This window comes from Parus major, chromosome 13, assembly GCF_001522545.3.
Source record: "Parus major isolate Abel chromosome 13, Parus_major1.1, whole genome shotgun sequence".
NCBI classification, from domain to species: Eukaryota; Metazoa; Chordata; class Aves; order Passeriformes; family Paridae; genus Parus; species Parus major.
The window spans coordinates 10,289,085-10,314,281 of record NC_031782.1 but is presented as its reverse complement, the minus strand read 5'-3'; the positions used below and the strand labels follow the sequence as shown (position 1 = coordinate 10,314,281).

Genomic DNA, 25,197 nt, shown 5'->3' with positions numbered 1-25,197 from the left:
CCCCCGTGGGCCCGGAGGGCAGCGGAGCCCGGGTAGGAGCCCCAGCGGGCCGCGGCGGTGCGATCGCGGCGCGCCCTGCGGCAGCGCCCCGCCAAGCGCTCCGAGGCGCCGCTGGGCGGGGGGCGCAGGGCTGGAGGATGAGCGCTCCGGTGGAGCCCAGGATCAAACAGGCGCTGCGGAAGAAGCCCGCGGAGCGCACTCCGGAGGTAAGGCGGCTCCGGTTCCTGTCCAACGGGTCTTTTTATTTACTTTCTCACTTTTCCCTTGCGTAAATCCGTGTTCCGACAGCGCGGGGTCCGCGGTGCGCACACAGACCGGGCTGGCGCACAGACTTCTGTCTGGAGCTCGGTTATTTATTTATTTCTCTCCAAAGCTGGCCCGCTCAGGACCAGCCGTGGTTTAAACGCCCACTAACACGCTGGGTACAGGCACAAGGCGCTTCATGAAGTATTTCGGTCCTGCTATTGAAAGAAAAATAACAAGAAGCAGATCACCGTAAAGTAAAACGATGCATATATCAGTGATGCAAAACTTAGGGGAAAAGTTAGGGAGCTGAAAGGATTTGCTTACCTGTACAGTGATGCAGATTTAAACAAAACCAAGCTAATTATGCTTCCCAGACTTCATAAAGATGTTTCTGCAGTGAGTGGGAGTGTAGAAATATTTGAGGCTGGTAAGTTACAATAAAACGCATTTTCCAATTAAGTGCCTTCTCTGTCCCTTCCCCACAAGCTAGTCTGTAATCAGCCATGTATTTTTGGGAATGGTAATGTCATGGAGCATTAACTTAATCATGAAATAAGTTTGATATATTTTGCAGTTGTTGAAGGTCTGATCGGAGTATGTTTGCTTATTTACTCTTTGCCTTCCTGTTTTTGTTTTCCTTGTTTGTAATTTCTTTTCTTTTTTTATGTGCTCAAGAATTAGTGCTATAAAGTGATACACTTTTGAGTTTTTCTCTTGGAGACTGGGAAGCATCAGTTCTTCTTTGGTACTTCATGGAGAGCAGAATGTCTTTGCCCGGTCTTCCTTATAAGTTAATTATGGCAGGGCTACTGAAAGAGCTGCTCAGAGGCTGCTCTGGAGTTCATCCTACCAGGACAGAGTCCCTACTTCCCTTTCAAGTCAGCCGAGTGAGTGAAATACACATGTTCAGTCCCAGTGGTTATTTGCTTTGGGATATCCAGCACATTCCTCCTTGTGTCTCTGAATTAATGATGAGGTAGTCTCAGTGTCCATTCTTTTTTCCTTCCTTCTAGCTCTCCCCTCTTGCTTCAGACCTTTCTTTCTCTTCAGTTGGTAAATTCCTTTGCTAATGTGGCTTGGAGTGTTGGGCAACTGGGTTCATCACAGAAGTCTCATTCATGAGTTGGCATTCCTTGCTGGCTCGTCATGGCTTGGACTTTGGGGAACAGGTAATGTGGCCTGGCCCAGAACCTCTGCTCACCACTGCTCCTGCTTGTACCAACATCTGGGGCTGTGTAGGGCTTTTTGTTCTCTTTTTTTTAGGCATCCCCAATTTCTCCCCCAGCAGCTGTCATGGAATTCCTTATGGTTTTCACCTTGTTTTGGATAAAACAGCCTTAAAATAATTGTTTTGCTTAACCTTGTAGTGTTAAACTGTCAGATATCACAATGACTCCTTGTGGGTTTACATGCATTTGTGTAGGTTTCCATTGAGAGTGACAAGACTATTGTGTGGAGGTTTAAATTTGCCAAGGTATCTTAATTGTGTGGAAAAAATACCTAATCTTTGCTAATCTAAATAATAGTATTTCTAAAATGATTAAAAAAAAAATAAATCTAAATTCCCTTGTTAATTTGGCCCTGTTTTGGCAGGCTTTTAGAGACACTGCCCCAGTGAGACTACTTGTGATTAAACATGTACTTAAAACTTGGCAGGATTGGGTCCTCAGTTCTTGCTCCTTGTTGTTGAGTAGATAATTACAGTCAAATCACTTTTGTTTACATACGTTTAGAAGAAGCTTTTCCCTGATTTAATAGCAGGGTTTACCTGGGGGTCCCCAGTCTGGATTTGTGCTACCTGCTCAGGTACAAAGCATGGAATCTCCTGTTACAGACATACTGACAGATTTTTCAGACTTATGTTTATGGATGTAAGGACAGATAGATATAGGGTAGTAAGTGAACTGGAAAAAATAATTGCAATGTTATTTATTTATTCATCTGTTTATTTAGTTATTAATTTATTTATTTTCAACATCCTGACTTGTCCTGTTTCCTCTGTAGGCTGCAAGACTTGGGGCAGGGAAGCTGAAACCTGTTTAGTACAGCCATTAGGATCAGACCCACATTTCAGATGTGCCTGCACAGGATGAACCATGTGGTGACTCCTGTCTTGAAGTATTCAGTTGTACAGATACAAAAGTGTGGCTTCATTTCTCCCCTCCTACTCTGGTGGGAAGGTATCATCAGTTCCACCCACACAAAATCAGCTGCACGGGGCTACTTGTGCACTTTGACTGTGTTTTTGTACATAAACCCCCTGAAATTCCCCAAGCCATGATTGGGATTTTATGATAAGCCAAAGCTGCTCATCCCCAAGAGTTTCAATTGCTTTCAGTCCCTTTCTGCCCCCATCTCTATTTCTGATCCTGCAGTTTATGTGAACAATTTACCTGGGTATTTATTACAAATTATAGGGTTGGGGCTGTGCTGATTAGTAGCATGGTCTGGTACTTCATTCCTGTCATCTGTGCAACCTCTGGAAAGATACATCTAAACACTCCACATGCCAGATTTTGCTTACAAGTAGCACAATTATCTGTATGATTTTGATTGTATGTATTTTGCTTGACAGAATATTTTAATTTCTAAGACCTACAAAAGTAAGGAGGGAGGTGTTCAAAAAATTTTATAAATTATTTTGAAATTTAGCTCACAGTCTTGCTCAAGTAAATGTGTTAGTTCTTGATACTACAAATAGTTTTGTTTGGAAAAATCTGTGCTAGGGCAAGTTTTCAGTGTTGTGGTAACATTCCAATGTTTGTTAATTGTTAAAGTGTATAAGTTATGCATATTAGGCATGTACACACTTGAATTTTTTTTTAGTTGTTGTTCAAATACTTCATGTGTTACAATCTTCAATTTATTTTGCCAGTGGGAATTATTTTGGTGAATTTGTAGGGGCTGTAGCAAAAATTTAATGATGCTTACATTTTTATGTAATTGCTGTTGTGTTACTCTCTTTGGAATCCTTTTTGGAGCTGCCAAAGGCTGGGAAATATTTTTCTCCCTTTCCTTTCCTTTGGTGCATCATTGCAGGTGCATACTGTTCATACATATGTGATGCAAGTGACTTCTCCTGTGGAAAGGGTTCCAGAATGTGTCCTAGTGGAGTGATGGCCATGTATGTAGCAGATACTGCTCCAGGATTTGTGTGAGTCCCATTTAGCCAAATGTCTGCCTTGCTGGTTCATTGATGGCCTGTGACCTTGGATTGACACTGGAAATCTGTGTACCTGTCTCTCAGGTATGGCCTGAAAGTGCAGAATTTGTGAGGCTTCTCTCAAATATTAGTTTTGGTAACAGATTATCCTAACAAATCATCCCTTCTGTCTTGTCAGAAGGAGGAAACTCTGGAGTAATTGGTTACTTAATCAGTTAAAAGAAAAAAAATCATACCTATATTTAAGTAGGATTTCTTACACTTGTTTAATATTTTAGTATCTGCATTTTTCTCCCAGGGTTATGCAGATGTCTGTGTGGTGGTAAATCTGTGAGTATTTACACATGCAGATCCTCCAGTTTTTTGCTTGGGAATATGGGATTTACTGTACGCTTTTTTAGCTGTTTTTTATTACAGGTGGGGATATTAAATTAGTAGTTTGGGAATATTTTAATAGGAGAAAATCTTTAGTTCAAAGCAGTATGAGGGAAGGATGAAGGGTTATGTTACTATGTGTGTGCTCTCATTAAAGATTTAATTTTTTTCTGAGGCACAGAATTCCTTATCAGATCCATACAAAGGCTCTGATATTGGTCTTTAGGGGAGTTGTTCATGCTGCCACAGATAAGGTCTCAATGGTTGATAGGGCCAAACAGCAAATGATTGTGCTCCTTTTTCTTTGTCTTGCCTTTTCTTCCCCTCCCATGAGCATGCTTTCTTCCATTTTTAATGGAACCTTTTCCCAATATAGTATCTTTTTAGTCCTTCATGACTTTGTTCTAGACAGTGTTTACTTTCGTGGTTCAGAAAGCTTTGCTTTTATTTGACTTCAAAGAGTTGGAGTTTGTTTTTATACTCTGAGCTCTTGTATTTTCCTAACTTTGTCTTCTTGCAGTAATTCTTGATTCATGTTAATTTGACTTCATTTGGCAATACTAATTCCTTCTCTTCCTGTTCCCTTTTTATTAATACAGTGGAAGGAGGAAAAAACCTAATTTGCAGAATTGTGTCATGACAGTGTCTGCTGTTTGGAGCGTGTATGTGATGCTTCTTGATGGCTTAGATATAGAGAGATAGATCTGCATGAATGTAAATCATGCACAAATAGTACATTGATAGGCATTGTGAAATAGCTGTAATAAATAAAATAAATTATTGCTGACAGCATAACAAAGGCAGTCTTGTATTCTAGCACAGCTGAGCCAAACAGAGGAGAACATCTGCTTCTTGTTTCCAGAAATAACTGCTATTTTGAAATGTTTTTTTTTCATCCTTTTAATAATTTTCTGTAAACTCAGTAGGTGAAGCAGGATTAATCATTGTAGAAATCTATGGTTCCTAGAATCTGGGGTGAGCTTTTAGGAATGTAACTGTGTCAAGTGTGTTGGTTTTGGATAGCCATTGAAAGTAATTAGAATTGTGAATTCACCACAAAAGTGGACATGCTTGCAGTTACTGTGAAACCAAAAGAAATTTGTGTTAAATGAAGTTGCAGATGATGGTTCCTATTAAAAAAAAAACCTTACTGTTAGTATGTGGGCCTCTAAAACAGGGACAAAGCAGTGACAGACACATGACAACTCCTATAATTTTCTAGTACCGAATGTCTGTCTTACACTTTGATTCCCAATTTTTAGTGATCTATTCCTTTATAAGTGACACTTTTTACGACTTTGTTATGCAGTTAACAATTCTGGAGTTCAAACTGAAGATGAGCAGCAGCCAACTATGGTAAAATCCTTGAGATAGTTCTGTGTCTTTCTGCTTTGGGGTCTTTGCCGGAGAACCTCCTAAAACATTGATCAAAGATGCACTGACCAGTGCTACATAACTTTAATCCCTCACCATGCAGAGATTTGGGCTAATCTTGGCATGTGACTGTGCTGGGCAGCTGGAAGAGACCTTTAAAATGGTAAAATTAGTTACCACTGGTGATAAGCGAAGTGATAGGAGCAGGTACTGATGAGCCTGCAATTTACTGCTGATGAATTCCTTCCTGGGTCCTTGTGTACTCTGTGCAGATTGCCTTTCTGCACTCACAGGGCAACAATTATCTTTTACAGTTAGAAAAACATAAAACCTTGTATTATGAATAATTTATAAGTAGTTCTGTGAAGGCAGCAGTTAAATTTTTATTTATGTTCAGTATGATTGAAAAAAGTCAAGTGCACAAAAACTGTTTCATGGACAAAAATGTTGACTAACTGCAACTTTAGAGAAGGACTTGGGAGTGCATGCATTTATTTGACATCATATTCCATCAGCATCTTGGTAGGACTAGGAAAAATCTAGACTTGTGATGTTTTCCTAAATATTAGATTAGTCTCTTTAAATAAAATGTGTTGTAAAGCTTTTTTATAGCCATCTACTAAAACCAAAGTTCAGAACAGAGGTACGTGAGGAGTGGCACACTGAGTATCAATGGTGGTTGCTGCCAGCTCTTAAGATTGAGCCTTGTTCACAAGCAGGCTATAGTTTCTGTGTTAATGAACTTGAAATTCTTATTACTTTTAATGAAACAGTCATAAACCTTCTCTCTTCCTCCTGTGCTTCCCTGCCACATAGCTGTCAGTTGAAGGTGAAACAAACCACATATTTTTTCCCAGCTGCTCATTAAATTAATGTATTTAAGCTTATGGTAAATACAGCATTGACAATCCTGGAGGATTGTCCAACAAGCCTCAAAGCTTTGGGGATGGCATCTCTTCAGCTGCCAGCTTGATGAGTTAGGAAGTTTTTAGTGCTTAGATTTTCCTCTATTTTGTTTTGTGCTTTAGATGAGTAGTTGTCTCTTACTTTGTTTCTAAACAGTGTAGTATCATGAATCTTCATCCCAATTAGGCCTGTGATTTTCCAGTAATAAAAAAGCCAAGCATGCAAACTCTTGTATTACCTCAGTAAATTCTGCTTGATAATTAATTTTCATAAACTTTGTGTATGTGCCTATTTTTCTGAGGTGATCAAGTGTGATGTTCTTTGACAGACACATTTTATCTTTTATTCCAAATTGGTGCACATTGGCAGTAGTTGTTCAGTCTTCCTAAACATCCCTAGGAAACCAGTGCAGGTAAAATGTGGTGTCCCCCATCCCAAGACTGGGCAGGGTCAAATCTCTTCTCTGAATAATTGAAATTAACCTCAATTAGCATCTTTAATCTGTGATTAAATCTGTGATTTAATCTGTGACTGATCCCGGGATTGACTTTGAATTCACAAAGTCTTACTTAAAAATCAGTGGTGTTTGTTTACTTTATGTTTTCATTGCTATGTGGACACAATTCTGTGCTTGTGGCATACAGCTGAATTCTTGGCTAGAGGTACTCAACAGCCTGTCATATATCAGTATCCAAATAATTCAGATTATTGCTACTTGGAACCTTAAGTACAATACACTTTCTGAAGCTGAAATCAGCCCTAAATTAGTTGAACATAAAAAATAACATCCATCTGCTTTTTTAAATGAACCAAAATACAATACTGGAACATTACCAGTTTTAACAAATGTTAATACATGTAAATATTCAGCTATATGGACTTCAATATCTATCTTGGGAGTGGTTTTTTTGCCTGTTTTTGAACATTTTGTGGAGTTTGTTGTTGTGCTTTCATCAGCAAGCCTGAAGGTGTTGTCATATTAGGCTTTGGATTATTTGTGTCTCAGAGACACAAATAGCAGTGTGTTAAGCCTTGGTTGGACAAGGTACCTTGTTCTCAGAGGGATGTGGTTTGGCTGTTCTGCAGCTATTGTCTGGTTGGAATACCTGCAAGGAGGTTTTGCCTGTAGTTCTCAGAAATAAGGATTTTTTTCCAGCTTTCTTATCAGTAAAGCCTGCTGACTTCAGTCAGATATAGATTTGTGGTTTGAATGAAATAAATCAGGTTTCAGGGCACTGTTTTAGCTTCGACTACGTTTACTGGTTTTACTGAAGTGACTATTGACAAATAGATTTTTCTTCAATTTAAAGTCTGTCTAACAGAGTTTCCTTGTTCAAAAAAATGTAATGTTAAACAGGTAGAGTAAATCAGCATGAATATTTTGGGATGGGTAAGTTTTTTGATTTTTAGAGTTTGTGTCCATATTAACCTGTTTTGTGGGTAAGGAGGTTGAGCACTCTTCTGTAAAGGAAAATCTGGGCAGGAGTGAGAGGATTGAAACTATGATGGAGACAGGGAAACATTGTGATGTTTAAGTTGCCTTGGAGTAGGTGTATGTAGTTTTTAAATTATTTTTGGAAGATCATTGTGAACCACAGCTGTTTAAAGAAAAGGAAGTCAAAACCAAACCCAGAAAAAACAAAATGCTAAAGAAAGTAAACTTTTTATAAAAGCTCTGAGAAGTAAATTAGACTGAATATTCATTGTTTATCACCTAATGTAGGTGGAACACACATACAATTGTTCTGTCCAATAGCTGTGATTTTGTGGTATCTGATCTCCCTGGCAGCTGAGGGATGATCAGGCCTTCTTCATTGGTTAAAAGAGTATTTGGTGCTTCCATCATTGCAGTGTAAAGTTGTGGGCATTGCTCCTGTAAGTGTCCCTGTAACTGTCTTGGAGCAGTGTTGTTGATTCTGATTGGGGTCATGTTGGTTTCTGAAATACCTTCTTAAAATATGTGTCTATGGTGGGTCCTTGGGACTATTGCTGCTTGTTTGTCTGGTATGGGCAGACCCTGGGGTTTTTGTTTTTAGTGGTCAAGTCGAGCTGTGTCTCTAAGCCAAACATCTTGGCACCCTCTGGGAAGAATGTTGGCAGGCTTTAGCCTCTCCTTGTGCTGGTACTGATACCTTGCATAGGTGGAGTCTCTCAGCTCTTTGTCACTTAATCACACAATTGTTTGGATTGGAAAATCCAAAAACCATCCTTTTCCAGCCCTCTGCCATGGACAGGGACATCTTCCACTAGACCAGGTTGCTTCAAGCCCTGTCCAACCTGGCCTTGAACACTTCCAGGGATGGGGCATTCATGTTCCAGTGCCTCGCCTTGTAAGAGCAAAAGTGTACAGATGTTTTGTGTCTGTGACAAGTGATGCTGTTTGGTCCTCTGCGCAGAATTGGAAGGGTTATTCTAAGTTTTCTGTGCTGGTCCTTTATTCCTACATGTTTCACTCTGCTCTTGGGCCGTGACTAAGGAAAATTCTTTCATCCAGTGTAAAGTCTGCTCCCCAGAACATGGGTGTATTAAAGAGAAGATGAAATTACAGTGCACTAATAACCCTGTGGACAATGGCTCATGTGTACTGGCATTGTTTGCAGAAAGTTGTGGGTTTGTGTGTAGTGAGTCACTGAGTTAGACATGACAAGGTAAAAAGCTGTTCCACCATTCTTGTTTGTCTCCTGCATATAATTTCCAATTCTGATTCATTGAAATGAAGCGGTGAGCAGGAATGTGGTTCTGTTATGGGATACAAGTGACTGAGTGAATATCTTAAAGCATTGGCTCAGCTTTTCAAACATGAGGGCGCACCTATTCCCGTTGCTAGTCCAGTTTACATGGAGAAATGTGAGTGCAGTTGGGTCTAGCTGAGAAAGAGCTGCAAGTTAGCCTTCGGGAGCTGGAGGAATTGTATTAGAATCAAAAATATCCTGAGTTGGAAGGGATCCACAGGAATCACTGAACCCAATTTCTGTCCCTGCACAGGACCACCCCAAGGATGAGTGGGACTGATAAGCACAGCTGGTGGCTTCCAGTATTTCTTATGTCTAACTCATGATGGAATTGTTGAATCTGAACATAATACTTAAGTGTAATGGTTATGCAGTATCTACTGTGTGTAGTTACACAAAAAAAAAGAGACTGTTGCCTGATCTAACTTGCCTTTGCAGATTGGGATTCATCTGAATGAAGTAGATCCACAGCACAAGTGGTAACAAAACATTTTGACTTTGTACTTTGGATGTCAGTGTCTCTTTATTTCCATGACTGGTCTATGTGTGTGTTTATGTGTGGATGGATTCCTGCTGCACACCTTGTGTATGTAATTTTTAGATGTCTTTTCTCCAGGATATATGTACAATAAGGATTTTAAGGGAAATTCTAATCTAAGGCACTCTTATATGTATGACTCTTGTATGAGAGGAAGGATGATGATTGTGATCTCTGTGTGTATTGGTGGTTCTTCGAGATAGGTCAGAGGGTACTTGCAGGAATTGTGCTCTAAGGTGTGGGGGAAGAACTTTCCCTGATCACTGATGGCAGACATCAGTGTCTTCCCTCTGGGAGAGCGATCCTCAGCCTAAAGGAAATGCTCTTAAGTACTTTTACAGAATCACAGAATCATTAAGGTTCTAAAAGACCTCTAAGATCAAGTCCAACCATCAACCAAGCACCACCACCATGTTCACCATTAATCCATGTCTTTGGGCGCCTTATCCACAGTCTTTTTGAAAGCTTCCAGGGATGGCAACTCTTGCACCACCCTGAGCAGTCTGTTCCCATGCTTGACAGCTCTTTCCATAAAAAAAGTTTACTTGCTATCCAAGGTAAACATCCTCTGGTACTGCTTGAGGTCATTTTCTCTCATCCTATCACTAGTTACCTGGGACAAGAACTTTGTGTCATTCTTTAATTCGTCCAGAGTCTGGTATGTGTAGGAACAGCTTTGTCTGAAAACACTGTTGTTCAGGTGTGGCTTGAACTCTTCTTGCTGCTTTTTTGTTGGTTTTTTTTTTAAGCTTTTTCTGCTCTTAAAATCCTAATACAGTGTGATTCTCAAGCACAGATTTCATTAGCATTGTGCCTGATGATTTGGTGCTGGTTGGTTGAAGGAATCTGAGAATCTGGTGTGAGTGTACGTAAGAATATTTAACCAAACATTCCTAGAATACATCAAGTTCCTAATCTGCCTGTGAAGTTGTTCTCAAAGCACAAAGTCTTCTTCAAAATTTCCATCTCTTTTCCTTCATCTTGTTCAGAAAATTTGGTGTCTGCTACTGATGCTCATGTATCTGGTGTTTGGTGTGCAGCTCCTGTCTGTGTTGAAGCTTTCGGGGGATGTTAGGATGTCCTGAGAGGAGTGCATATCCTTTCTGTTCTTTTTATTTATTGATTTTATTGTTGTGTTGGAGAGGTGACTGTAAAACAGACTCACTGTTTTCACTGTGTGGTTCAGAGCATGCTAGAAACTTACACATCTAGCATTTAGAGATATTTTTCAAGCTATTGGCCAAAATAACTGTAACTAAAAACCAGAGATCACAGCAGCTGGTTTAATGATAATCTTCATACTAAATGCCAGATTTAGGGCTCAGCAGATGTGATTGTCATCTAGGTCATATGTTAGTATTGATCAGATATTTCAAGGCCTAATTCTCTAAGCTGTGATGGTAGGGTGATGGTAAATTTAGCTTTTTGGGGGCTGAAAAATGACTCAAATGTCTGGCCATTGCTGTGACAGAAGACAGTATTCTGGAAAAGCTGTGGGGACCTTGTGAGCCACAGCTGGTTCCACCAGGCAGGTTTGTTCTGTTGGGTTTTTTGTTTTTTGTTTTTTTTTCCCAATTTCCAAATGGAAAAAAACCACCTGCAGCGTTTCCTCTGTGTTCCCCAGCTTGCAAACACGGGAGGCTGGGCACAGGTTTGTGTGTCACATATCTGTGACTTTCCAAGATAAGATTGGTTTGGTTCTTTCAAGAGGGTGGTATGACTTCTGCTTCATATAAATCCTGCAAAAGGAGCAAGTGGAGTTAGTGTGTATTAGGGTAGCTGTTCCCAGTGATCTTCCAAGGACCTTGTGAAATGTTACTGTTCCAAGATTACTTTTCCTGTCCTTGCTTCTGCTGTTCCTGAAAAACTGTTTTTTCATTTTAGTGACAGCTGTGACAGCCTTGAGAGTAAAACCAGAAATTATGGTGAAGTTGTAAGATTTTTTTACTGGAACTTACTTCCTTTAGTATATACTTTCTTTAGTTTTGTCTGTGGAGTGATAATTTAACTAAAAGTTTTAGCTTATGAATTAAAGTTCAAATATGTAATGTAATATTTTTCTACCAATTTATTTCTTATTGTAGTATCTGAATTAAAAAAACTTATTTCAGGGACTAGTTAGATAGTGAAGGTATGTTTCACAGTGCTTATTCTGTCCTAGAATATGAGCCTAGTGCCTTGTTACTGACCTTGCAATAGGAACTTCTTGGAGATAGAATAATGAAAAAGGGCCAGAAAAGGGTGTGGAAGGAGGTGGGAGAGAACTGCAAGTATACTTGGCATTCAGAAAAGTGCCAAATGGAAAAAAACCACATTTCTTTTCTGCTTTTGTTCTCCAGAAATGGAAAAGGGTGGAGGATAAGCAGTCAAGATGGGTAGGTGTTAAATTTCTCGTAGAAACAGTATTAAAGCTGCAAAACATTGTAGTGAATAAAAAGATAACTCTTAAAAGAAAAAGATTTTCAAAAGAAAATCTCTTCAGGTAGTATACCCAAACTTATTTTGTATAAGCTTCAGAGTGTTAATCTGTAATGTTTATTTTAACAAAACCATTTCTTGTTTCACGTTGTGTAAGGAGAGCTGGATATTTGTCTACAGTGAAAATAGATAGTAAGAGAGTAGCCTTCCAGAACTTGTGTGAATGTCTGCTCTGAGGAAAATCTTAGGTGCCTGTGCCCAGATTTTGTCCACTTGTGGGCAGCCCCGCTTCTGAGGAGTGGCAGGGAGGAAGCCAAACAGTTTTAATCAGCTCTCTGATATCTCTGCTGTGCTGCTGAGAGCACTGATCACACACTGCTGCTGTCGACTCCATGGCTCTGTCTACTAACCCTGGTGTGCAATGGCTGATGCTCCCATCCCAAGAGTGTAAAATGCAGGCAGTCTTCAGATGGAAACAAATCCCTTGGCATTAAAAGATGGCTTGTGGTGGTTTTGTCACTGCCAAAGAAGCTGCATGTTTCACAGGACCATTCCAGGTGAACTTCCAGTTGGCAGGGAAGTGCAAAACACTTTGCCAGGATGTGCAAAAATGAGTTTTCATTGAGGAGTGTATTGAGATTAGCTTGATAAAGTCTGTTCAGAGCTCTCATGCCGTTCTTTGTAAGAGGCCTGATATTGCCATAGAAGAAATTTGCTCATGTTGGTATTGCCAGACAAGCTGTTTCTAAAATTTGGAGGTCTTGTTTCAGTGGCTTCAGGCTTAAAATATAGAGGATTTTCATTTGTTTGATGGTACTGTGGTACACCCTTCTTCCTCTTCTGAGGATTTCAGTGGAGCATTTTGGAAATATCCTGAGTTCAGCAAAGCATGCACAAATTAGTTAACATTCTGTATCTATTTTCTCAAGGTTCCTTATGTCTGCTAATTGTTGGTTAGCTTTTAGCATGTCAAGACTGTAGCAAATTCTTGACAAATGGAACAAAAATAACTGCTGTAAGGGATTCTCTCTTTGTAATCTTTTTTTGCCTGATTAGAGCATTGACATTTAAGCAGTCAGTCCTTCAAAGACTGATCATTAATAAGCCTCCAATGGTGGTCCTATTGGTCTGGAGGGAAGGAATTTGTAGTGATGTGTTACATTGCAGGCACATACAGTTTGGCCTTTTGGCAAAATATGAATTCCTATCGAGAGAGTTCCAGAGCTGTTGTAATGTTTTTCACTTTGGCAGTTACTTGAAGGAGCTGAGGAGTGAGGTCTGTCATTGTAAACTGTATCATGGGTTTAGTATTGAAAGATGATGGTACTGCTTTTGTTGCACTTCAGTTTTGGGAGCTTTATGATGCTCTTGGCATAAAGGGTTGGCATGCCAATGGCCACTTGATACTGTGGGGAGGTGGTTCTACTTAAATCTGATTTACTTGATCCTGCATTTTCAGGGTTTTTTGTAACATTGTCCAACCTCCAGTAGGCTGTTTTGATTTGGCTGAGTTAAATTGTTCTTTCCAGCTGTTGCAGAAGTTTCTGTTCCTGTTTCCCATTTTAAGTAGGAAGGATACCGGCAGTCCTGTGTCAGACAGCTGACCTTCTGTCAAACACATTTACTCCTTCCCTTGTGTTGGATGGGAAGGCTTCCTTCAGCAAACTCCTCTATAGATGCCATTATAGGTCTCTTCCAAGATGCTTGTCAAAGTTGTCTTGTTCTGGTTCTTCCAAACTGATTTGCAATTGGTACAGGGATTAAAAGCTGATATGATCATTAGAAAATATCTCTTACTATCTGGCCCACCATTTCAGCCTGATTCCTGAGCCATTGGAGTACATTTCCTGAAGTCCACAACTCGAGAGAAACTTTCTTGTATTTTTTTTCCCTTCTGTTCACTTTAGGTAGAAGGCGATTATGGAGTGTAGACCTGTAGTTAACACGTGCTTCATAAGCTATCAGAGCTGAGTACAGCCATGTTTTTAAGAAAAACTGAGAATTTTTCTTGTCCTAAGTTAGGGTCTCTCAAGTGCTGCAAATCTGGTTCTGTAAAACCTGGAGTCGTGGACTTCAGTGTTTAGGATGGTGAACAGTAATGTTGCTTTGATTTTTCCTAAGCTCTAGTTTGACTCTAATCAAATGTTTTTATTAAATGTATTTTTATCTAAAATATAATTCCATAACTTTCACAGCTGTGAATGCTAATGTAATAAAGTGAGAAGCCTTAGATAATGGGTCTTCCTTCCAACGCTTGGAATGAGTGTACTTGGTGAGTACAGCAGTGGACCAGCTGCCTGAGTGTGGGACTGAGACACTGAATGCACAGCTTTTCAAGAAAACACACAACAGAGGTGTCTTAATTTTCAGTGTAATTATGTAAAATGTCTGAGCTGCAATACTAGATCCTTCTGTTTCTCCTGCAGTTGTGGGGACTGCAATCTTGTGTGTTTTCCATGACTAGTCATAGGCCAGACTGTCCAGAAATCGTGGTGGTTTAGTATTTATTGCAGCATTCTGCTGCTGTGTCCAGACATTGCCTTTCATCACACTATGTGGATCCTCTCTTTTAATGTGAGCTGATGAGTCAAAAGTTGGAGTATTAAAGGAAGGCATTTCATTGCTGCTTGTAAATCCAACTTTGCTCAGATTAAGTTTAAATTAGTTGGGTTTTGTTTTTTCATCTTCAGTAAATAATGATAGTCTCGGTGTCTTAAAACAGAAGTCTTTGAAGGTAAGACCCTTCATTTGTTTAAAGGTAGGTTTATTGTACTTCCACAGAGGCTGTGTTTGGCTAACACTGGAAGAGCAAGAGGTTGGAGGAATCTCTGGTGTGGTGCATTACAAATTGTGTTGATCATGGTTTCCTAGGAATGAGACAGGTGATAGAATTGGCTTGTTTTGGTTTTGTAGTTAAAGCTGGTTGTAACCTCTGGAATTTTTGCTCTGCCTCAGGATTGAATGGCTCATTGGAGAAGAGGTTTCCATATAATCTCATATACTGCAGCCCAGCTGAAGGAGCCCATGTCTCATGTGTTATCAATTAGTACCTGTTTAATTTAGTATGGAGGTGGAAGAGACAACTTGTCTGTAATTCTGTGGATGTTTAATCCTGAAGTTTATTGCACTTTGTGAAGCTGGGTTACCTGGTAGGTAGGCTGCAGGATTTGGAGCTAGAAATGCCTGACTAAGAATATTATCTTACGGTTGATTCAGTCTCTTAACAGAATGCTTGTTTTGTTGTTCCTCCTAATGTAGAAGTTTGTTAATTTTCTTAATTAGAACTATTCCCTTTGTAACATTATGCATCAGTGATCAGTGTAATGACTAGGAAAGTGCACAGGTATCTGTACCTCTCACATTTATTTAATTTGATTTCAAACTTGAAGCCTGTCAACCGAGGTAGATGAATATGCATATGTATATGACTCCTCAGTTTGGATCTGTAAGCTTTGTGGTTTATGGCACAGGTATTGCTGAGAAATACAAAAGTAGATGTTAAAGTGGCAGAACATCAGTTCCTAGAGTTCTGCTGTGGTGGTTTCCATTCAAATGTTGCAGTGGGGTAAATCTGGATAATTTCTTTGCTTTGAGCAAAGATGAGCAGAGCTACTGCTTAATCCTTTTTTTTGATGTTTGCCACTTTATGGACACAGTGAACACAGGCATGTTAACCTTTCCCAACATGAGAGGATATTGTAGTAGTTGAGGTATTAGTAAAGTTTGTGGGAATCTATATTCAGATAACTAAGACTGTTAAGAAATACTGCCTCCTGTACATTGCAGTAACTTTCTTGGATTGGTCTATTTGCTAGTGCTTGGGTATCCTAATCTTAGGATGCAGAAGGAATTACTGGTGAACATATTACTGCTGTGACAGCCACAGCTGGTCTGATGCTGCACAGATAAATTTGGCTATAACAGAACCTTAATTTGGCTAGCTGAGTTTGTTAAAGAGTAGAAGTAAACAAGTCCCCAGATAAGACAATGATGGGTTAGGTTTGAACTCAAACCAAGGACTTGTGACTGCAGACATCTAACTGGCCAGAAAACTGAGTGGTATTAAGACCCCAACCAGTTGAATGTTCAAGCATGAGAATTTTGACCCCCCTATAAAAGGGAGCATCCATAAATAAACATTAGCTGTTGTTGCATGGCCTTTGGTGTGTTCAGTTGTGTGCCTGTCTCCAAAGCTGCAACCAAACATAATAACTGCTGTCCACTACAGGAATTCCTTCATAGTTCATGTCATTATTATGGGAGTTAAGTAGCTGCATGTTGATTCTTCTTTTTTCCTTCAGTGGCTTTATTGAAAAAGACTGTAGGAGAGCATTACATTTGTGTGATAATTTATTCTCCAGTTATAATCTCATCATTTTCTTCCTGTTTCACTGATGCACCGAAACATTTTTAGGCAATTAATAGAGCTTTATTCCTCTCCCTTACCTAGACTGAGTGGGTGATTTAAATTACAATATTGATAAAGATCTCATTTTGCCTTCACTATTATTTATTTAGTAGGACTTAATTTCCAGACAGACATGATCTTTGCTTGCTTAAGTTCACAAAGAAGTAAGAAATTACATACAGAAAAATCGTAAATGTGCCATTAGAAAAAGAACAATATTCTTATCCATTTGTATAAAATTCTGATGATCAATATGATGGAAAAAAGCTACAGTAATGTGCTATTATTGTGTCTTTCAGTCCTTCTCTGTGTGAGACAGCTGTTGAGCTGTAGTATGGGAGCTAAGTTATAACATTCACTTGCTGCAAAGGTACACGGGGCAAAGCACGATGAAAACTTTGGCACTGGAGTGTTTATATGTTGAATATGAGCCAGCAGTTGCTAGTCCAAGAGGGAGGAAAGAGAACAAGAACTAGAGTTTTCTGCAGGAAGAGCAAAGTCATGTAGGTAACAACTCAGATTTTTAACAGCTGCACTTAGCCTCACTCCCAAGTTGTCACGATGGGTAAGCATAGAACTGACCTTTGGATTTCATCTTCCACCTCCTCTCTCCTCATCCCCAGGTTTCTGTACTAAATTTCTTATTTAATAAGAATGTGCTTTTTTTTCCCCTAAATGTTTCAGTGTTCTGACCTTTCCTACCACAATTCCTTTTTTTAAAAAGAAATTTCAGATGTTGACACTTCCCTCTGAAAAGAGCAGGGAGTTTTTGTGAATCAGAGGAGCTGATATTCTTGCAGTTACGGCCAAAAGGTTTTAACTGAAATATTGCTATTTGATGGATGCTTATCCTCTGGAAGGGAGGTAGGTAATTCTGACAAGTGGTCAGCTGCTTGACTAGCAAAGTCTTGATTGAACTGGAAGCCACCCATTTTTTTGGTGGATTTTAGGTGACTTTTCAAGAGCCTGGGTTAGGAGGCTGATTTTACGATCTTTGTATTATTTAAAATTGTTTGGTATAAAGTCTTGCTCTTTGATAGGGGATAGTTTTGTGTATTGTGTGCTTCCCATCCTGTTGAACTTCAGGAGCTTGGGGTTTTTGAGGCAGCTTGCTTTTCTATTATCGACATACAAGTCTGAAAGATATTTTAAAATTAAGTAATGTATGTCAGGGAGCTTTATGGTAATGTTTTGGTTGAAGGCACTTTTTCATGGCTGTACTTTTATTCTTAATTGTGAAAAAAGGCTGAATGATGCTTCAGATACTTAAAATTCTCTATGAGCTGCTTGCTTCGAAGCAGTGGCATCTGTTGTTCTGTCTCTCCATTTCAGGGCCCTTGCAATTTCAGTCTGCAAAATCAGCTTTTCCAAAGGAAGTTCTTTTCTCTGGCAAAGTCAGGCTTCTAAAAATGCTGACTCTGTGATGAAACAGCAGTAAAAATAATATAAAATTTCCCCTCCCTCATTCCTTTAAATGTTTTTCTTTCTACCAAAGTCCTATATCAACATAATCCAGGGTTCTGAGGTGGAAGGTGTTTATCTGAATTGGGTGTGGGGAGTTATTGGTGAGTAGAGAAACTTTTGGCTATATTTTCATGTAGAAAGACTTCAGTTATTTTATTGTGCTTTTAGAAGTACGCCACTGAATTGAGGTATTTTCAGTCCATCACAAAGCTATAATAGTGGTTCTCAAGTCTCTGTATTTAAACATCTGGCTTTTCCAAATTTCCTTAAGGATAGTTTGATTCTTAGGAGTGCAAGTTTGTGCCTGTAGCCATGTGCATGTAATAACAAAATATTAGAAAATAATATATAAGGAAACTATTTGCCCTATTAAGGGACTTCTTACTTTTCCACAAAAAATAAGATAAAAATCCAACTGTGCAAATTCTTACTATCTGCAAAAATAAGAGCCAGATTTCAGTTTTCTGTTTGTGGCTATATCATTATTAATAGATGCTGTCAATGGGAATTGCTTCCTGGATTTACAAGAGTGAAATTAAATCTCTTTTAGTCTCTTTTCTCCTGTATAAAGATACTGTAATAATTAGACTGACTCTAACTCATTTGGAAAAACTAGTATCTGGTCCTTTGAATAGGTAAATGGGAAGTTAGGAGTTTAGGGAGGAGTGCTCTATCATAGTCACTAGAAGATCCATAGTTGTCTGATGGACATAGGCTCCAGGAGTTTGAGGACCTCTGAAAGATCTAAAAAGAAGATTTCAAGTTCTTTGTCATTTGAAGCTGTTTAACTTACTTATGAAATATATACCATTTTTTCTGAATAATGGAATATAGCTCTGAAGTAGTTGTACCAATTTATTGTATACAAATATTACTGTGTGTGGTCTCAGGCAGTGATGTAAGATCATGCAGGAGTTTGCTGTTGTGTTCTATGAAAGATTCTTTAATTGGGCTTTTGGAATTAATGGTGTTTCCTTCATGGAATGATGTGGTTTCACTCCTTAGGAGTGCTGCTTAAACTCTGCCATTCTCTGCAAAATACCTTAATGTCCCTCATTCATAACATTTTCATTTGTCTGACTAAGCCATGCTTTCTCTTCCCTAATAGTGTCTCAGTTCTTGTATTTAATTTTTATTTTTGTTTTTAAGTTGCCTCCAGCTACATAGGAGGCTGCTTTAAAGGGAATTGTTACTTTAAGTGAAGAGCCCTGAACTGACATTCTATTGCATCACTTGCATTTTTATTGAAGTCCAACATCTGTGCCACTGAACAAGAAGAGTAAATAAGTTAAGATGGAGGAGTTGCTTTCAAGTTCATGTCATCATCTCCCTTTTAGTTTACGAGCTGTATACTCTGTTACACATGTTTAAGAGGATTTTTCTGCTCCTCCCACAAGTTTTGGGGGTAGCTGACAATGTGTAGGGTGGGCTTCTTGAACTCCCATCCCTGAAGTTGGTGAATTTGCTCTGTAGATAACTGAATGTGTAAAATATGGATCAGAGAACTACAGCATGTTTCTGTGTTTTTGTTTCTGGTATTACAGTATCAGGAAAGAATTTGGGAGTACTATTTTTAAATTGGCCTTAAACAGAAACTAAAGGAAACAGTATGAATTTCAACCTTACATGAAGCAACAGGAAGGGAAGCAATGAAAACCATAAATCATGCTGAGTAACATTTCCTCTCTTCTGCTACACTCCCCCCCTTCCCCCCCCAGGGTGACAAAGTCTTTATTGACCCTGACAGGATTCCTCATAAAAGCTACATTCAATCTGGATATGGAGCCTGCTGAATCACTGAGAAGCAAGTAATGGCATTGGGCTGGAGGGAGCCTCCCTCTTAGAGCTTACACAGCTTGTGCTCTGTGCTCCAAGATTCACCTCTGTTTGCTTTACTAAAATCTAGGCACTTTAAATAACAACTTTATTACAGAGAAATTCAGACACTGTCCAAGAGGCTATTAAAATCCGTGTCCTGATACCAAGTGAGTGCTTGATTCTGCTGGAGTTTGTTCCTGGCTTTGTTTCTTCTCAGAGCACTGAAAAGGGAGAAGCTAAGCAGCACACAAACAGGAAGGTACCTTTCAACCATGCAGCTTCCTTCCCTGGAGGATTTTGTACCTGATGGTCTTTTTGAATGCCACTGGAATTTGGGAAGCTGTTGCCATATGAGTTAACTGTTGGTTAAAAGGTAGAAATGTGTCTATTTCTTTTAAAGTATATTCTCAGTAATGTGGCTGGATCTCTAACATATTTTTAGAGAATATTTTGTTTGCTCTGAAACGTAGAAGATGTGCATCCTGCCAACTGTCTTAGCATGGAAAAAGAATGGATGCAAAATCCTATCAGTCATCCTTTGTGCTCCTGTAGAAGCAGGTTCTTGTGTGTGACCCAGCGAATCCTGGGTGGCTTGGCAGCCTGCATGGGCTGGGTGTGGGGAGCCTTGAGTGAGCCAAGCATATTTTCTTGCAACAGGAATTTAATGTGTTTGGGGTGGATTGAGAGACAGGTTTTGTGCAGCTCTTAAGGACAGGTTTGCATGTGAGATCAATCTGTCTGGAACTTGCTGACACAGCTGGTTTTACATGCAGCTCTGAAGTGCTGGTGCTGTGGTGCAGGTTTCTGCTCTTTTCTCATTCCCTGAGCAAAACTACGGACTGACTGAATAATACTTGCCAGTCTACTTTCTTTGGAACTCCTTGTTTCAGGTTCAGTGTGGATCTAAGGTATCTACAAAGCTTAGGGTGGTTGGGATTTGGGAGCATCCCAGAGTCCCGGCCCTGCTGCAGTGAGCAGCTGTGCCACGGCCAGTGCGGTGGGCTGGGGTTGAACGCAGCTGTTCTGGGGCTGGCTCTGCCTGCTGGCATGAGGGACATAACATGACAGGCAGTGCTGAAAGGGGTCTGTGGGCATTTATTGCTTCCTCAGCATCCCTAATACCTGATTGCAGTTACTGAGATTGTCTCTATGTGAGAGTAATCAAAAGAATGAGGTTATTTCAGAAGAATTTATTTTCCTTAGAAATAGACCAGATTTCCTGTTTCGTGTTTAATAATAGTACTAGTGATAATATGTTACTGGAACACCTGTGTGGAGTCGGATAAAGTGTAGCATTAGTGTTTTGTATTGTGTTTTTCAGAGGCCAAGTTGCTTTTGATGCAATCATTCCATCCTTGTTTCAGAGTTCTTGTTTTTTGGGTTTTTTTCACTCCTTTTACATTCTTTAAACACTGCAGAAGGATTTGTCTTGGACCTTGTTGTGGACTTAAAGCATCTGGATGCAGCTCATGTGAATTTACAGTTGTGCTGGCTGGAATTGTTGGTTGGGAAACTTTGTGGTCAGAACTCCATGTTTGAGGCCACTGTTCCACTGGAGCCTTAATTCCAAGCTTTGTAAAGATGCTTCTTGGATTAAAGGCCAGAGATAGCGTGAGAAAAGAGGGTGAAGCAAAAGGAAACAATACCTACTCACAAATTTTGCTCATCACTGGTGTTGCTGCACTGTGCTGCTTGTTCAGAAGCATCCAGATTTTTGTCATATTTTAAAAAGATGCCAATAGTGAAACTTAAGGATGACCACCACTTCCTCAGCAACTTTGAGTTTGGATTATATTCTCCTGGTGATTTTTTCTGGCTAACTGTACTTCTTTATTTTAAGAAGTTACGTCTTAACAGTTAAAGTAATATTTCACCATCCTTGCAAAAAAAATAGGAGCAAAATATTTTCAGATAAATGGATGATGGTAGTAGTCAGCTGGTTACTTTTGTGTAGTGACTTTTTAGTTGATGCTTCTTTTGTTTTCCCCTCTTATGGTATCTCTGAGAGTTAGAATCTGGCAGGGAAAATGAGAAGTGGTCTGGGTATTGAGGTGGCTCACTTCTAACTATGTTGGGATGAGGATGTTACCGTGAAAGTATATATATTTATATAACATGATGTTGTTACTAAAATCTGTGTTTTCATACCAAACTCATACCTTTGGTTTAGCAGCTGTGTAAGCTTTTTGCTGGAAGAATGTGTGTGCTGGAGATGATAAAAACTGGTACAGAAGGAAGCTGAGGCTACTGGTGACCATGCTTTTGTGGTAACAGCACCATCCACAGAGCCATCCCTTGGTTTCTGCAGTGCTGCTCAGGCACACGCTGTTTTATACAAAGTATTCTGTCATGGGAAGAATTTGAAGACACCCATGTCCTCTGCTTTTTTTAAACACGTCTGCTGTGAGAACTGGAGGCAAAGAATGATCCATCCTGGGCAGCTTGGTGCAGGATCACTGTGGTCATACTGTTCGTGTTTCCTCTCTATGCTACAGAAAATCGCCTTTCTAACAGAATTAACAACTGCCTGATTACTCTTTTCCCAGTTTCCCATCTTCCCTTGAATTGCTGGAACCACAGTTTTAGCTAGTTGGATAGATAATGTGAGTTATTTTCTCTGTAAATAACTTTAGTCAAAGTTGTTTTTTGTCAAAGATTGAAGAATCTGTTGTGGGCATATGTCTTGGTTTGAAAAGACAGGTATCTGCTTAAAAAAAAAAAAGTAAATCCCCTCCCCCCCCAATTATTATAATCTTGAAATCAAGGTGCTCTCAGGCAAAGATATGGGAATAAGAATAACAGTTCTTTACTAAGGAAATTAAAATAAAAATGCAGTAGTTAAAAAAATCCAAAACTCCAACAAAAAAAGCCCAACTCACTGTCAGAATACAGCCTGACACCCTGTAGGTCAGGGTGTTGGTAGCAGTCCAATTAAATGGTGGCTGCAGTCCTCCTGGAGTGACAGATGTGGTTCTGTTGCAGCAGTGATCCTGTAGAAGGGTGTGGTTTTCCACTGAAGGTCCAGTGGTGTAGATGGGTCTGGTCTCTCCTCTGGGAATCCATTGGAGAAAGGCTGCCTGTGGTGTTCTCTGATTATATCCAGGTAGGAATGCTGGGCTCCTCCCCCTGGGTGGAGCATCTCCCAGTGGGATGTTATAATTTTATCAGTCCTGCAGTGAGACTCAATGGCCCACTAACAGCAAATATCCCCCTGGAGGGAGCATGGGTCACGGAAGAGATAAAGAACACTGCCACACCCGGTTTTAACAGATGGTAATAGAGTACATACTCTTGATTCCATCTTGCATTGCAACCCAAGACAGCATAGCCTTTGCAGGTAGATCCTGTGCTTCAGTTTCAGCTATTGTTTCAGCTGATGAAAAGCTCTGAAGAAAAGATTGCAAAATAAAATCATACTGACCTTGTTGTTTAGTTTAGAGCATGTGGAATTGTTTCATCAATAGTTGTGTCTTGGTTGGATTCTGACAGAAAAAAGTAAGTAAAGAGATTATAAAGAAGGCTGTGGAAAGGGGCTGTAAAATTCCAGCAGATGTTTTGTGTTCTGCTGATATGATGCTGAATGTTGCCCTTTGGCATAAATCTTCATAGTGAGTTTTGGAAAGTATCTGTGGAAATGATCTCTACCCTTTGTACTGAGCTTATGTGCTTATCCACTGTTTATAACTGCTGCAGTGAAATAAATCTGTTTAAAAAAAAAAAATATCTGAAAAACATATTAGAAGCTATTGTAAACTATGAGTTGGGGAAACAAATGCTTTCAGGTCTGTTGGAAGAGGATTTTTGGGAGTGTGGTGCAGCTGGACTTCCGCCTCAGTCCACGAGGTGGCCACAGCTCCTGCCCATGTCCAGCCATCCTTGGATTAATTGATGTTCCTTGCTGGCAAAAATATAGAACGAGACTCTAAATATAGTATGTCAAATGTAATTTCAGTGCTATTTTAAGCACTTAGTCTGAAACTAGTTGGAAGTATTGAAGAAAACTTGACAAACTGTGACTTACAGGTAATTTTAATTTCATTGGGAAAAACTGGGATATATGCACCACATGTACTATACCCTTCCATGTTAGAATCTGAAGTGGCATGTGAAGGAGAGAGGAATTCTACCTGGTTGTATCTATTTAAGCAAGCAGAAAAGGCTTTTTCACCAGGACATGGAAAACACATTGCTTGGGTACATTTGAGGTACTGGTAGAAAAAGGCACCTCGCAGCCCTGACCAGGAGATTGCTGAGTTAGTTCTTTTGCTCAGTGGCACCCAGGATCACCTCCTCTGTGTGACTAGGAGAGGGGTTTGCTTTAAAAATCAGGTATTTTTAGGGAAAGCATTACAGATCCTGTTTTAAAACCACCTATAGAAGCTGTGTGAGTAGCTAATGTGTTTAGCTTGTTGATGTGTCACCTGGCTAGTGAATTACATTCATCATGAAGTTTATTACATTTATCAACATTAGAGCATTATTAGTGAGCAGTGTAAGTTAAATGCCTTCTGCTGTGTGAGGGAATAGGAACCTTTGCATTCCCGTTGCTGTGCTCTGCTCAGCTGTTCTCTCTGCTGCTGTTCATCTCAACAGATGAGGTTGGAGTTGGGGGATGCTTTCCAGACATGTATCCCTTTGAGCAAATGTTTATCTCTGTGATTTACCAACTGTTTGTTCATCAAGCTCCTCAGTGGACCAGTACAGCACTGTTACAGTCCTGTGTGTTGCAGGTGGAGTGCAGGAGTCAGTCCAGGCTGAGTGAACTTTCAAAGGGGCTGCATTCTGGGGAGTTGCAGAGAATAATTTACAAGTCAGGATTTGGTTGGTCATTTTTCTTACGCAGAAGTTAAAAACTTTGTGATTAAAGGGGGAACACAGGCTTACAGTTTTCTGCAACTCATAACTACAGAACTGCTTATCTAAAACATTTTCAAGATACTCTGTTACATCTTAGTCTCAGTTATGTAAAAAAGTACTGGAAAACAGGAAAACCTATATAGGCACAATGTTATAAAGACTTAAAAAAATCAGCTTTAATTTTAATACAAAATACTGATTCTTTCCTAGCTGGTCAACTTTTACAGGAGTTGTGAGTATCCTTTTTTTGGCCTAGGAGAGTCAAATATTATTAACTGCTAAACCACTGTATGGTCTGTATATATAGTTGCTGCATTTCTGTGCCTAATGCTTTCTGGTGGAGAAGTTGAGGTAGTTCTCTGGTCAGACACAGGGAAAGCTCAGTAATTGAACTGTTGTTTACCTGAAATGACCCTTTGGCTGCCAGGTGCCCACCTCTGACAGGCTGTGGTGTGTTTGGAGTGTATCCATAGCTAGTGCTCCTGGATGGTTTCACTAATAAAATCATGTTTGTGGCAGCTTGGAGGATTAAAATGAGATTGGACTGTGTGAAATGAGTGCTTTGTAAATCTGTTACAAATTCAGGCCTTCTGTTTAATTTTCATGGGATTTAGTAATGACATTTAGAAAAAGAATCAGAGTTTTATTTGTTTTACGTGGTCTGCTATTATTTCTGACCTTTCATTTGATGTAACAGTCCATATCAGTTGTATTGCTAAACATGGACTATGAAATCAAAAAACTTTTCTGAAGTAAATCCACTGTAAATTCTGAGGCCAGCATAAATGTTGATTTATCTTATGTAAACACTGGATAAATGCAGCACTTGAAAATTCAGAACATACCTTCCAAGGCCAAGCTGGAGAGACTGCCCTGTGGTGTATAATGATTTTGTTAT

The 25,197-nt window shown here is 39.6% G+C and overlaps 1 protein-coding gene across 11 annotated transcripts in view; it reads left to right on the top strand.

The window, feature by feature from the left end:
• The first annotated feature begins 44 nt into the window (after positions 1-44).
• RAPGEF6 (Rap guanine nucleotide exchange factor 6) overlaps positions 45-25,197 on the top strand; it is a 119,828-nt gene continuing 94,675 nt past the window's right edge. For 5 of the 11 annotated variants that reach the window (XM_015641795.3, XM_015641788.3, XM_015641782.3 and 2 more), the window contains exon 1: positions 46-206. In XM_015641795.3, coding sequence (XP_015497281.1) covers positions 138-206 — 69 coding nt within the window. In that variant the 5' untranslated portion in view covers positions 46-137. Of the gene's footprint in view, positions 207-3,407; positions 3,494-17,637; positions 17,726-25,197 lie in introns of those variants that run through there. The other 6 variants (XM_015641794.3, XM_033517607.1, XM_015641791.3 and 3 more) reach the window with 4 other exon arrangements.